Source organism: Passer montanus, unplaced genomic scaffold (genome assembly GCF_014805655.1).
Source record: "Passer montanus isolate IOZ18808 unplaced genomic scaffold, ASM1480565v1 scaffold172, whole genome shotgun sequence".
In the NCBI taxonomy this organism is placed as follows: Eukaryota; Metazoa; Chordata; class Aves; order Passeriformes; family Passeridae; genus Passer; species Passer montanus.
This window is the reverse complement of record NW_024364493.1, coordinates 585,885-599,311: the sequence shown is the minus strand read 5'-3', so window position 1 is coordinate 599,311 and position 13,427 is coordinate 585,885. Positions and strand designations below refer to the sequence as shown.

General features: G+C 45.6%; 1 protein-coding gene across 4 annotated transcripts; it reads right to left on the bottom strand.

The window, feature by feature from the left end:
- Positions 1-3,503: 3,503 nt before the first annotated feature.
- Positions 3,504-13,377, bottom strand: IKZF5 (IKAROS family zinc finger 5). Of its 4 annotated transcripts, XM_039704334.1 has the most exons (7): positions 13,342-13,377; positions 10,966-11,033; positions 10,078-10,109; positions 9,832-9,890; positions 7,799-7,961; positions 7,329-7,511; positions 3,504-4,750 (listed from the first exon to the last, which is right to left on the bottom strand). In XM_039704334.1, the coding sequence occupies exons 5-7, from the start codon at positions 7,929-7,931 to the stop codon at positions 3,807-3,809; spliced, it is 1,260 nt and encodes a 419-aa protein (XP_039560268.1). In that variant the 5' UTR covers positions 7,932-7,961; positions 9,832-9,890; positions 10,078-10,109; positions 10,966-11,033; positions 13,342-13,377; the 3' UTR covers positions 3,504-3,806. The 4 variants fall into 4 exon arrangements, with proteins under 4 accessions (XP_039560268.1, XP_039560267.1, XP_039560265.1 ...); XM_039704333.1 differs by lacking the exon at positions 9,832-9,890 and having other exon boundaries at positions 10,016-10,109; positions 10,962-11,033; XM_039704331.1 differs by lacking the exon at positions 9,832-9,890 and having other exon boundaries at positions 10,016-10,109.
- Positions 13,378-13,427: the final 50 nt, after the last annotated feature.

The following is a 13,427-nucleotide window of genomic DNA, read 5'->3' as shown; positions in this document are numbered from 1 at the left end:
GTGTCTGTGAAAAAAACAAATATTTTTCCTATTGCCTCCTTCACAGTTGAATATTAACTGAGATAATAAAGATGTTCAAATATCCAAATGTTCATTGGAATATTCAGTCTCAAAACAGTAAATGTGTATTAAGAGTGCTGTAAATAGTGCATGTTAGAAATGTCCACAAAGTTACAAAATAAGCTGTGACAATGAAAACAAAACCCCCACAAAGTTCATGTTTTGGAGCTACAGAATTTAACAGAACTGAGCTATGGAAAAATTCCATCTCCTTCCAAAACCTCCATTAATAACTGTTGTAATGCCAATCACCCATTGCCTTATAATGTGAGGATTTGGGTTTTTAAAAAACCACCAAAACAAGTGACAGCAGTGTAGCACATGGAGGACTCAACATGAAAAGTTCTTTTAACAGAGGGCTCAATCCCAGGATCCTGGCCAAGTCTCCCTCACTGACTCTGGGTGAGGCCTGCTTGTGCAAGGGATCACACTTGGAAAGAATTTGCCAGTACCAGCTCTGCTCTTTAAATTATAGTCAATAGTATGTATAAATAATGAAAAACAGGAAAATACACCTTCCAAAGCTCCTCAGCTGACAGAAGGGGACAATGATGTCAGGGCACAGCTGAACACAGTGTGATCATGGGACACGAGCAATCCCAGTCCTGGGAAGGACACAGGGATCCACCCCAGGGCTCTGGGGGCAAAACCAAGGGATGAGCACCAGAGATGCTGCTGCTGCTGCCCAAGAACCCCCTGCAAGGAGGAGTTTGCCCAAGGGAACAGGGAAAAGAGTTTTTTTCATGCCTCATCCATTCAGAGATGTCCCAGCTAATCTTCCCCTTAGTCACTCCAGAGCAGAACCAATGGTGTCCAGGCAGCAGCTGGAAAATCCTTCCAAACCTTGATTTGCAAGGCTTGGGGACACATTTTTTCACACTGAGTTCTGTTATTAAGAACACACATTCCCCACAATGGGATCCCCCTCTAAACAAGGGCCCCTTTTCCACGAGGTCCTGCAGGCTTCCTCCTGCTCCCAGCTCCCCCATTAGTGACCTATCCTGAATTCTGTCCAAGGCCATCCTGGGGCAGGAGTTGTTCCTCTAAATCACCAAATCATGAGACAAGAAGCCTCTAACAATGTGAACACTGCCAGCAGGAGCCCCAGAGGTCAGAAACCACATCTGTGCACGTGGAAATGACTGTTCCTGTGATACCAGGCAGGAAAAAACCACAAACCAAGGAGCACTTGGCTGCTGTGATCACTCAGCACTGTGAGGTGCTCCCTGGAGCACCAGCATTCCACAAGTTCCCTTGGGAATAGGAGAGTGCATCATCTACCAAAAAGGCAGGGAAAACCACTTCCATAAATTACTACTTGTAAAGTCTTCCAGTCTTTTATCCTAGCACTACATTTGAGCCAAATTTAAATTGCAGAATTGTTCAATGTGTGATCAAAACAGAGACACCATTTCTGCTATCTTTGACTGGAAAAATTTTGTTTCCAGAACCTGTTCAGGAGCAGTAACTTCCACCTGGATTGCAGTTCAGTCAGCTTTTACTCCTTAAAATACAGGATGTTTACACACACAGATTTGCAGCTTTACTTACAAAATAAATCTAAAAACTATAAATCAACAATGAAATATTTTGGAATTACAGAGTGTCCTGATGAAAAATGCAAATTACATTCTGTCTTACAAATGCAGCAAAACAAATTCTGAACCAGGCCTGAAAACAAAACAATTTTTAGGAGTGACAGTGTTATTGTTCATCTTCTACACTGGAGCCACTGCAGTGACAGATTTCTGACCTCATTACTTCAAGACTGCACAGCCAAGGAAGAACCCAGTTCCTCAAGCACAGAAATTCATCAGTAGGTCAGTCAGGTACACAGAAACACATCTGGTATCCAAATTTCTATTTAATTAAAGTCAAAATCACTTCTACAGCTAAAATTCTTACAGGTGGTTTTCCTGCATTCATCTCACCCTGATCACTGTAAGTTTTTCCATTGGTTTCAGGAAATTTTAGCAAAAAATATGAATTTGAATAAGTCAACATTTCCTATTGAGATTCCAACCTCTGACTTGTGGAACATTAATAAAATCTTCTTGCTTTTAACAAAACATGGTTTGCTGATAGGAAAGGGGGAATATATAAGGGAAGCTTTAATTTGTCTCAAGTAGGACAAACCAAGGTAAAAGTGCATGTCTACATATGGGACAAGTAACAGTTCTTCCTTTATTTTTAATGTCTCAAATTCTTATCTAGCACATAAAGTTATTATTCATTTTAATTAATGTTTTACTCAGGTTTATGTTAAAGTGCCTGTCCTTTAGCCTGAGGGCTTCTAAAGATGAGTGTACACTATGAAACAAAATAAACAACTTCAGTTATCATTTGCCATCCACAATTCCTAAAAACAGCTTCAGTGTAGTCAGTCAGTTTTCCTTTGCATCCTACAGGGAGCCAGAAAAAGCCAGAGGTCTTTCCCTTTATTCCCAGCACACCCAAAGGACACCAAACCTGGGAGAGGGGACAAACCAGGCCCCCAAGCCAGCTGAAATGTACAATAAACTGGATTATACAACTCTCAAAAGTACAGGCAACCTCTCAGCTGTAGCCTGGCCCAACATAAAACTGAGCAAAGGAGCTTGATTTGTAAACTTCTTGTTTGTTTCTATCAGAACTTCCATCAGCAGGACAGAAGTCTAATTGTGCAAATTTTAAATATCTGTACAACTCAGTTTAAGGCAGTTAGAAATCTCACAGAATATATATTAGTTCTACAGGCTCTTCATTATGTCTCTAAAATTGCCTCCTTTGAAAAACAATGGCATGTAAAATTTTGTAGAGTGTAGGTAAAATAAGGTATATTACTCTTTTGTTTTCAATAACTCATGAATGACAGGCTTTTAGCTCTTTCTTTTTCCTACCATAGTTTTATTCACAATAACTTCTTATCTTCTAGCTTTGTGCTAATAGTTAAATTAGTGTTTAAGTCCTAGCATGAAGAGTTTAGACTATACTAAACAAAAACTTATTATTAACTTTCATCAGATTAAAGCAACTTTTACATCAAATTGAATTTCTACATGAAAATTGCTTCTGGTTCTTTGAGTAGCCAGGTTTTTAAAGATTTCTCCAAAGTCAAAGAATGGTTGGGGTTGGAAGGGACCTTAAAGGAGAGACACTTTCTGCTATCCCAGGCTGCTCCAAGCCCTGTCCAGCCTGGCCTTGGGCACTGCCAGGGATCCAGGGGCAGCCTCAGCTGCTCTGGGTACCCTGTGCCAGGGCTGCCCACCCTCCCAGAGAACAATTCCTTCCCAATATCCCATCTAACCCTGCCCTCTGGCATCATGAAGCCATTCTTCCTTCTCCTGTCTCTACATGATGTTTCATTGCATTGACCTTTTGTATTTTATGGATAATATGTCTTGTCTTGCCCAGTAAACAATCTGGGAATTACATCCTATGGCTCAGGACACAAGCTCTGCTTCTCCACTTGCAGAATGTTTATTGGGATTGAGTGCAAGCAACTTAAATTTAACAACCACAGCATGTCAATGCATTCCAACCCTTACAGCACTCTTGGCTTTTTTTTAAAGGCTACATATAAAACAGCAACTGAACCTGATACAAAATTTCCCTGGCAAGTTTTACAAGAACACGGAAATAAATTTGCCTCCTTTGTCAAATTGATTAATGTGAAGATTCCTTATGGGAATGTGCAAGCTTTCCATCAGCAAGTATGAAAAATAGACTGTAATATGTTAAAAAACTAAACAAAAGCATGTTCTCAGTCAATGTTGATTATGTTGGCCTCTTGCAAAGTGGCAAGCGAAGTCGTACTTGTTTTTACACTTACACCCACAAATGTTGCACTGGAAAGGATTTTCAAATCCATGGCATCCCATGTGGATGGTGTAAAGGATATTGTCTGCAAAGTACATGTCACAGTGCGGGCAGTGGTGCAGGAGCTGAGGGTCCTGCACTGGCAGGGTTGGAGCTGGAGTGCTCGGCTGGCTGTTGCTGATACTGGGGGTACTGGTGTGGGCACTGCGGTCACTGCTGGGCCCTGCCACAGGACTATAGTTCCTCTGATTGTGTGTGGGCCGGGAATCAGGGCTGGTTGGAGAGGAATTCTGAGGAATATTTGCTGACACAGCTGAAACTACTGCAGGTGCAGCAGGCTGCTGTATCATGAAAGGCTTTTCGTCTTGACAGGAAACGACGTCAGGAGAGGCTGGATTTTGGTTTTCAGGTGGCAAACTGGACAACTGTCCTGCTAAGGTGGAGAGCTGGTTCAAAGGATTATCCACCATGAGGTCTTGTGGATCTCTTGGCAAGCCACCACCTGGAGTGGGTTTTGTCATGCTCTCGTACCCCTCAGTCTGGATATTGGGGATTTCGTGGGTGAAATCGTTAAGGTAGTCTGGTTTCTGCACCACCATGGAAGGCGGGCTCAGATTAATTAATGCTCTTCTGCTGTACCCCAAATTGCTGGTCTTCTTCTGCAGAACGCCCCACATCTTCTTGCTGCTCAGGGAAGACCTGGTGCCCTTGATGGGCACCATCTTGTGCTTGCGCCGGCGGTGGTGGGACAGGTTGCTGCGGTCGCTGCAGCGGAAGGAGCACAGCTCGCACTTGTAGGGCTTCTCCCCGGTGTGGGACCGCATGTGAGCCTCCAGGTGACGCTCGTAGGCCGAGGCAAAGGGACACAGGTGGCACCTGTGTGGCTTCTCCCCTGGAAAATCAGAACAGGTTAGCCCACAGCACCTCAGAGTGCCTGGAAAAGGCTTTGTGCGCAGCTCGTTGTGAGCCGCTCGCGCAGCTTCAGTCACCGCCAGCCTCGAGCTCATCCCGGGAGAGTGGAGAGCACTGGGACAGCTCTGCCTCGCCCAGGGATCATCAGCACACAGAAAAATCCTGAGTGGAACCAGCATAACACACAACCTGCCTGGGAACTGCAGCAACAACACCAAGGACTGAGTGCAGTGATGTCTGCGTGGTGCCCTGGGTCCAGGGAACACAGAATGACTGTGCCACAAAATGTCACTGTTCATCATGGTAACTCTGAGGGAGGTATCCTTCTGGGACCTTCAAACATCCCTACTCCTCAGCATCCTGGAACTACCACTCCAAATAACCCACGCACACAGGCAGCCACTCAAGGATGGAGCTTTGAAAAAGGAGCTGTGGCTAAAGGGTTGTAACAGAATTCAAAAGCCAGGTATTCCCTGGAGAGCTGGTGCTCTTCCAGATGGGAGATGGGATGATGACCAGGGAGACCCTCATCTCCTTTGCACATGCAGAACTTTGCTCTTCTATCAAATGAAATTTATAGATACAAAGTTTTCAGAGTATTTTTTTAAAAAAGTTAGTGTGAGTAACAGAATAACAGGCTAGCACTTTTGTAACCCAGCACTTTAGAACTTCCGATTTTCCCTTGACAGACTGATCTAGGAGTTACAGATCCAGGTCTGCAATGTCAGAAGTACCTAAAGGATCTGATGTGTGTTCAGGAGCTGAAATGAAAGATCATCTTCCTATCTTGAGTGCCAGCTCAATTTCTAAATCCCTGTCATATGACTGATGAGCATTCCATAGTTTGAGATCACAGTCTGGGATCCCAAATGGATTTCTTTTATTCCCCCTACACCACTGGCTCTCCAAAAGGAAAGAAATCAATTTTTATGCTACCTCTAAGTACCTTTTTTGCACCAAGTAAAACCCAGATTTCTGTATGAGCATCTCTCTGCACTCATGTATATACACACAAGGATGGGTAAAGATATGGGCACTTGACAAAATGGTATGAGAAGATTGGCAAAGTCTGTGTGAATGCAGGGAGTTTGTCAAGCTGATTTCATTCTAAACTGGTTACACAGAGATAAAAGTTTTCCATGACATGTAGCACAACACAGCTGGTGAGCTACTCATTATCTGCATGAAGTCAATCCTGCAGTAGGCTGCACTTAATAATAATAATAATGGCTGCATGACCATGCCTGGGTCACAATTCCTTTGGCAGATGTCCAGGATGCTGTACCTGTTGATTTACACTGCTCTGAGGCTGTGAGTCAGCTGCCACTTCTCTCTTTAATGCTGACTCATCTGAGCTTCACAGCACAAGCAACCCATCTCCTGGCCCTCTGCCAGCCTTCCAAGCCAAACAACACTCAGGCCTTGGATCTTCTTCCCTTGAGTGAAAAAACAAACCAAACCCAACCTGGAAAACCAAACCAAAATAACTGTTTTCTTGTTCTGGAAGACACAAGAGAAGAATTTACCAGGTCCTTCAGAATCTGAACCTCAGAACTCTCTGATTTCTGGCTGGTTGCCATTTCCTACCCCACGATGCCCTGCTGAAACAAGCCAACACTGCAGCCCCACCTTTCCCCAAATCCACCCAGGGAACTCCTGTGTGGAAGGAATGGCTCCCAGCAAAGTGAGACTGACTAACTGTGCCTGAGGAGAGCTACAATCACATCCCAGCTACAACAGGTGAGTCCCAAAATGCCACCTACCCCAGACCCCTGAAAAGAGACACACGGAGGTTTTGGGACAGTCCATACCAGACTGGAAACCTGTAAAAACTTTCATTCTTTGCAAGACACATTTTTTTTCTGCTCTGCTTAACATCTTGAAGTTGTCTGTAGTGGTGTGATACACTTGACAGAGTTCACAAGCACCTATTTTTTTTGTTTTCTCTCATTTGCCATGAAGTTTGGGCTTTCAGAACAGTTTAGGATATTTTAACCTCTATGAGAGTTTTGCTTTTCAGGTTTATACACCCAACAGTGGCAAATGCTCCTTAACAAGCCACAGTTGATAATTTTTCTGTTCACTGCTGATACCAGTCACTAACTTGATGGTAAGTCCTCACATTTGAATATTCCACCAATAACTTCATTCTTATTCCTAGGCTTTGTGCTTCCACATCTAGAATGTTGTGCAGAACAGGAATATTTTCATGGCTAAACAGAGGAAGAAAAGGGCCTGTAAATCTCCGTGTAGGAACATGTACATTTGTCACTTTTCTCATCAGCACAGAAAAACTAAGGTATTTTTAGGGCCCTTCAATTTACATTGAAGCTTTCATGCTAAACTCTACTCCCATATAGTTACTTATGATAATAAATGTCAGTAGGGATAGGCACAGTTTAAATAGGTACATGGCACACCTTTACAAAAATGGACTCTAAAAACCCACCAATACCCAGCTCCTGTTAAGAATTCTCACGCTGCTTGAATTTGCCAAATCCCAATGCAGAGGAAATGCCCCCAGGGCCCCCAGGCAGGCAGAGCAGAGGATGCCATACCTGTGTGAATCCTGATGTGCTCGATGAGCCGTGCTGTTCCTTTGCTGGCATAGTTACAGTATCGACACTTTAACTTCCCATCAAAAGTCCTTTCAAAGCCATCCACCAACATTCCTGAGTTTTCATCCAGGGAAACTTCAACAGAAGGATGATCCAGACCATTCTGATCACCTTCTGTCCCAGCTGTGAACAACGCAACGCAGATTTTAATGAACAATCTGTGGGATGCCATCTGTCACACTGTGAGCAAGTGCCAAATGGCTTTTGCTTCTCTCTTGGTCTTTAAATATAGAGAATTATAAGAACGTGCCCTGGTTAAAACTAAGGTACATACACATCCTTTGTGACATGAAAATGACTATCAGAAATGCTTCCATACAGCTGCAGCATTACCTGGACTGTGAACACTGAAGTCATTCTCAAAAAAATCAAATGTATGGTACTGGAAAAAAATTGATGGTACAGCTCACCTCCCGGGAGAGTCTCTACCTCCTTGTCACCAGTAACTGATCCAGAGATCATATTGACATGTTGAGTCTGCTGGGTCAGATATTCCTGAAAATCCTTCACGAAATCCAACGGTTCTGCCTTCTTTTCCCCCATATTGACTCTTTCATTTACAACCTCTCGTGCCTAGAAGGGAAAATGTTTTCAGAACACAAGTGGCATTGAGTTTGGCTGCATTCATAGAAACAAGTCCAGGTTTTGGGTTGGATTTTAAGTGAAGAATTACTTTTATCACACAGCACGTGTGTGGTGGTTTAACAAAGTCTGGTTTTCAGTTGAGGGGGTGGGGACCTGGCAGACCCAATGAGCTGCCTAGTTCGAAGAGCCAATCAGTTGGCTAGAGTTGAAGATTGACATCTGGTCAACCAATCAGCGGGCCAGTTTGGAAGATTGACACCTGTTTAAACCACTTAGAAGAGCGGAACATGCCTCTACGAAAACGCATTCAAGGATGGGAATGGCCGCTTAGGGCCTCTGAAGAGGGCACTGGCTGGGCCAGGCCTGGCTGGGCTGGGCTCTCCTGGCCAGGCCAGGCCTGGCTGGGCTCTCCTGGCCAGGTTGGGGTGCTCTTGGCTGGGATTTCTGCCACCACCAGGCCGTGCTGCCGGGACTGTCCCAGCACTGCGGGCGACCGCGCGGCCAGGACGGCGCAGCCGGGGCTGTCTCGGCATGGCTCGCAATGTTGCTTTTAGACAGAAGGACAAAAGCAGCAGCAGCAGTTTTGTTTCTTTTCCTGACACCCCACATGAAGGAAAGGCACAGGGGTGGTGCCAGCAGGGAGTACATGATCAGCAGGCAGAGACACAGCGATTCCTCAGTGGTGGAACCTGGACAAGATCAACCTTTCAATGCTGCAGGACTCTATAAAAACTGTTCCAATTGATAAAGCAAATGAACATACTAATTCTCTCCCAAGTCAGGAAAAGGAAAGGGTGAAGACACGTGGAGAAAACAGCATGGACACTGAGAGCAGTAAAGGAGTCAAATTCTAGATGGGAGGGGATTGAGGAGATGCCTTAGTCTTGGGCTGAAATTCTTTGGTGAGGCTATGGTGAAGACATATTTTTGATCTATCAGACTTTATTTTTTCCCTTTTTCTCACAAAGTGCGTGGGGGGATGCAGCATTCAGCTGCAGCCCCTGAGAGATGGACACTCAGGCTGGAGCTGTGGATGCTGAAAAGCTGTAATCCAATGAGAAGCTGGAACGGAGAGAGATGACAAACTTTGCCCCAGGGATAGAAGAAGAAAGAACTCTGTTCCCAGAGATAAAAGAAGAGAACTTTTATTTTTATGCTAGAACAGTTCATCCATAAAATAGTGCCCCATAAGTTAACATGGCCCATGAAAGCAGCTGTGGGAAAGCTGTAACTCATGGGAGGGACCTTCACACTGCAGACAGATTTTCCTTTCCTGGGGGCTGATTTACTGCTGGCATTGAAGCCACAGGAGAACTGCTTCTTGTGGAGAATCTCCACAGCATGGCAAGAGAGACTCCCCTCCCTAGCTGGACTGAAGAAAGATTATTTTAGAGGTGGCAAACTGAAAGTTCCAGGTTTTGTCTCTTTAAGTTGTGGGAAAGAAAAGAGGGTGTTGGGGAAGAAGTGTTCTGAAGGTTTGTTCTGATTTTATCATTTTTTATTTGAATTCTGTTAATAAAGTTTTGTTTATACCATTTATAGTTTTGAGCCTGCCCTTCCTAATCCATATCTCACAGCAGGAAATTATTAAATAAATAATTTTTAGTGGATGCGTGGGCATTTGCCAGCATTAGACCCACCACACCGATTCAAAGAACAAATTGGCAACCAGAAGAATATTGGTTTTTGAATGTTTAACTCATTAAAGATCACCAATACAATTCATGGGGAAGGCGCTTTCAGCAACAGGTAAATGACATAATAACAACACAGTAAATACAATTTTAAAATTAAAAAATACATAACAATAATAATAATAATCAACCTGTCTTTTTAAAATAAAAATAATGGATCATACCTGAAGTTTAGTTCCCTGCTAAGTAGCAAACATGCTCCAAAATGTACAACACATCAGATCTTTCAGCAACAGGTAAATGACATAATAACAACACAGTAAATACAATTTTAAAATTAAAAAATACATAACAATAATAATAATAATAATCAACCTGTCTTTTAAAAATAAAAATAATGGATCATACCTGAAGTTTAGTTCCCTGCTAAGTAGCAAACATGCTCCAAAATGTACCACAACACATCAGAGAAGAAGCACAGAGCACAGCTTCTCCACTTTTCCTAGAAGGAATAAAAAGGAAATGTGAGTCTATTACTCCTCCCAACCCCCATGAGTTACAAGAAGGAAACCTGAAAAAGATTTGTGTTTGAAAGACAGGGCTCTGACACTCTGCTGCTCTCAATTTTATAAAACAATCACACTTCCAGTAAAAGTTTTTCAAAGGCTGCATCCTCTGCTTCCTGGATGCCACCTGAAGGACACTTCTGGCTCACTTCTGTTTTCCAATAAACATCTGGCTCCAAAAATCCCCATATTTGGGTCAGTCAGTTCTGGGAACTGCAATGTTGGGAAACAACTAAATGTGGGTGATTAGCAAAGCTGGAAAGAAGCTTAGACAAAGCATTGTTTCACAGCTCTCCCAAAATTTGACTTTCCTATCCTGAGTAAAGGTCTTATTCCTATCCATTATTTTGCCCTGAAATGATTAAAATATTCCCCAGAAATCAGTGGTTAGGCTTGTACTGGGGAGTGTAAACAACAAACCTCTAGGAAGTCCCAATTCACAATGAATTTGGGAAGACAGAGATTGGGATACATGTGGAAGGAGAACAACGAGTCTGTCACGTTATTTCCACAGATTATAACCAGAAATAATTTACACTGCTACCATTTCAACAGGAATATTCCTTATTTTTAATAGGTTCTCAGATGACCTACAGAAACTCAAGTTCTGAGTTCCAGACCACATTTAAATATCTTCTCCTGTGTATCCAAAGCTCCTCACAGACGTTGGTTCATTTCTGGCATCCAGATGAGGATGTTCTTTCACATCTTGCCTGAGTGGGCTCAACTCCCAGCACTGATTACCACCATTAAGTTAAGTCTGGAACACATCTTTATCTATCTCTTACCTACCCTCTCTTCCAGGTGTCGCCAGCCTCCTGTAGGCTTAAGTTAATTTGTGTTCCATTTGTTGGTGTCTCCTGCAGTAAAACAAAGACATCAGGATATGAATTGCAATATTAAAGATACCTCTAATATTGAAGATATGAAGAGAAAAACAGGACAATGTAACACAGAGTCTTGACCAGGCCAACTTCCCATGAATTATAATAAGAAATAATTTAAAATTAAACCATTCAAAACAACATCAAAGGTTTGTTTTATCAGAGGAGAATCTGTGTGTGCCTTTGGGTAAGGCACTAAAACTTATTTCAGAGAATCACAGAATAGTTTGGGTTGGAAGGGACCTTAAATCCCACCCAGTGCCACCCCTGCCATGGCAGGGACACCTTCCCCTGTCCCAGGTTGCTCCAGCCCCAGTGTCCAGCCTGGCCTTGGGCACTCCAGGGATCCAGGGGCAGCCACAGCAGCTCTGGGCATCTTGTGCCAGGGCCTGCCCACCCTCACAGCCAGGAATTTCGTCCTAATATCCCATCTAACTCTGCTCTCTGTCAGTTTAAAGCTATTTCCCCTTGTCCTGACACTCCAGGCTCTTGTAAATAGTCTCTCTCCATCTTTCTTTTGTGTCCTGTCCTGAAAAGCCACAATTAGGTCACTTCAAAGCCTTCTCCACTCCAGGCTGAACAACCCCAATTCTCTCAGCCTTGCTTTATTGCACTGATTGCTTTTAAAAATCATTTAATTGTGAAAGAAAATGACATAAAACTTCATAAACAGATTAGGGATCAACTGCACAAAACTTCCTTTCTCTACCTCATTGATTTATCATGAGAACACTCATCCTTTTCTTTACACCAGTGTAGGGAAGTCACCACAATTTAAACATGACCCAAAGCTCCCACTGGTGTGCTCAGACACTTCTGTGATTTTGTGTGGGATTTTTCAGAGCTACACAGCCAGCAGCTCTCCTTCTCAGGGCAGAGTGACACACATCTGATCCTTGCTGTGTCACTCCTGCAAACCTGCAAATGCAATTCTAATTCCCAGAAACTGAGCAGCCCAGCTCGTGTTTCACACCCCAGGGCTGGGCTGATCACACCAGGTGCTACCCGAGCTCTGCTGCCACAACCACACCTCCTCCAGCTTCACACCACCAGCAGCAGGGCACTGCTTACTCATCTCCTACCCAGGCACAACTGCTGGCCTGAGCAGGGGTCACAGCACCGAGCTGAGCTTGCTGGCAAAGAACGTGCCAGGATGAAATATTCTGCCTGAATAATGCTGCTAAAGGAAGCAGTTCATAGGGTACACCCAGCAGTTTCACACACACAGTCAGAACTAATCCTGCAGTAATTATAACAGCATAAAGTGTCTATGAGGACATGTATGCAGTGAGAGAATAGAATTACTGTGAGCAGATGGATGCATCCCACCTCCTTCTAAGGAATCCCGGGGAAAAAAAGGGGGTGTGTTCTCTCTTCCATCTTTTCCATAGCAAATAAATGAAAGCAGGAAGGATTCCAAACTTCATCCAAGCAGGTGGATGGAGTCTGGAATGAGTGTGACCGTGGGGAGGGGAGTGAAGCACAGCGTCGGTGGCCACCCTGACCTGTCACCAGCCCCGAGCGGCCCCGCTCGATCCCGCTCCTCCTCCTCCAGCCCCAGCCGGAGCAGGAAGGGACACGGCCACGGGAAACCTCCCAGGAAGCCGCGTGTCCCGTTCCGGGCTCCTCGGACACGAGCCACGGAGCTTCTGTGGAGCGTGCAGTGAAGGGCTGCAGATGCTGAAGGGGCTGGAGCAGCGCCGTGCCCGGGAAAGGCGGAGGGAGCTCGGCCTGGAGAGGAGCCCCGCCGAGAGGGACCCTCAGCCCCGGGTGTCCCGGGGTGTCAGGGCAGGCACCAGAGCCACGGGCGGGGACCGATGCACAGCGAGTTCCACCCCAGCGAGGAAGAACTCCGCTGTGAGGGTGGGAGCAGGCTGCCCAGCGAGGTGCGGAGCCTCCCCCGCTGCAGACGCCCGGAACCCGCGCCGTGTGCCGGGGACGGCCCCGCCGAGCGGGGAGGCGGCACCGGATCGGTTCCTTCCCACCTCCGCGACTCTGCGATGCTGCGATTCCAGTAACTCTGTCATTTCTGCCGTCCTGTGCTTTCTGTGGCCGCTCCGATTGGTGTTTCCCCCGCTCCACGCCAAGGCAGCGGCCGCGGGGCTGCGCCGCTGACCCGGCCCCGCTCCCGGCGGGGCAGCGCGGCCCTCCCCGAGCGCTGCCCCCCGCCCGGCCCCGTCACGGCACAGGGAGGCCCCGGAAGGAGAAGGAGGGGCGGAAAGGGAGAGGGAAAGAGAGGGAAGGGCAGGGAAAGAGCAGGAAGGAGAGGACCGGCAGCACTCACCGCCGCCGCCCCGCGCCGCCACCACCGCCCGCCGCCGCCATGTTTGTTGTGCCTCCCCCGGCCCGGCCCGGCCCGGCCCCGCCCAC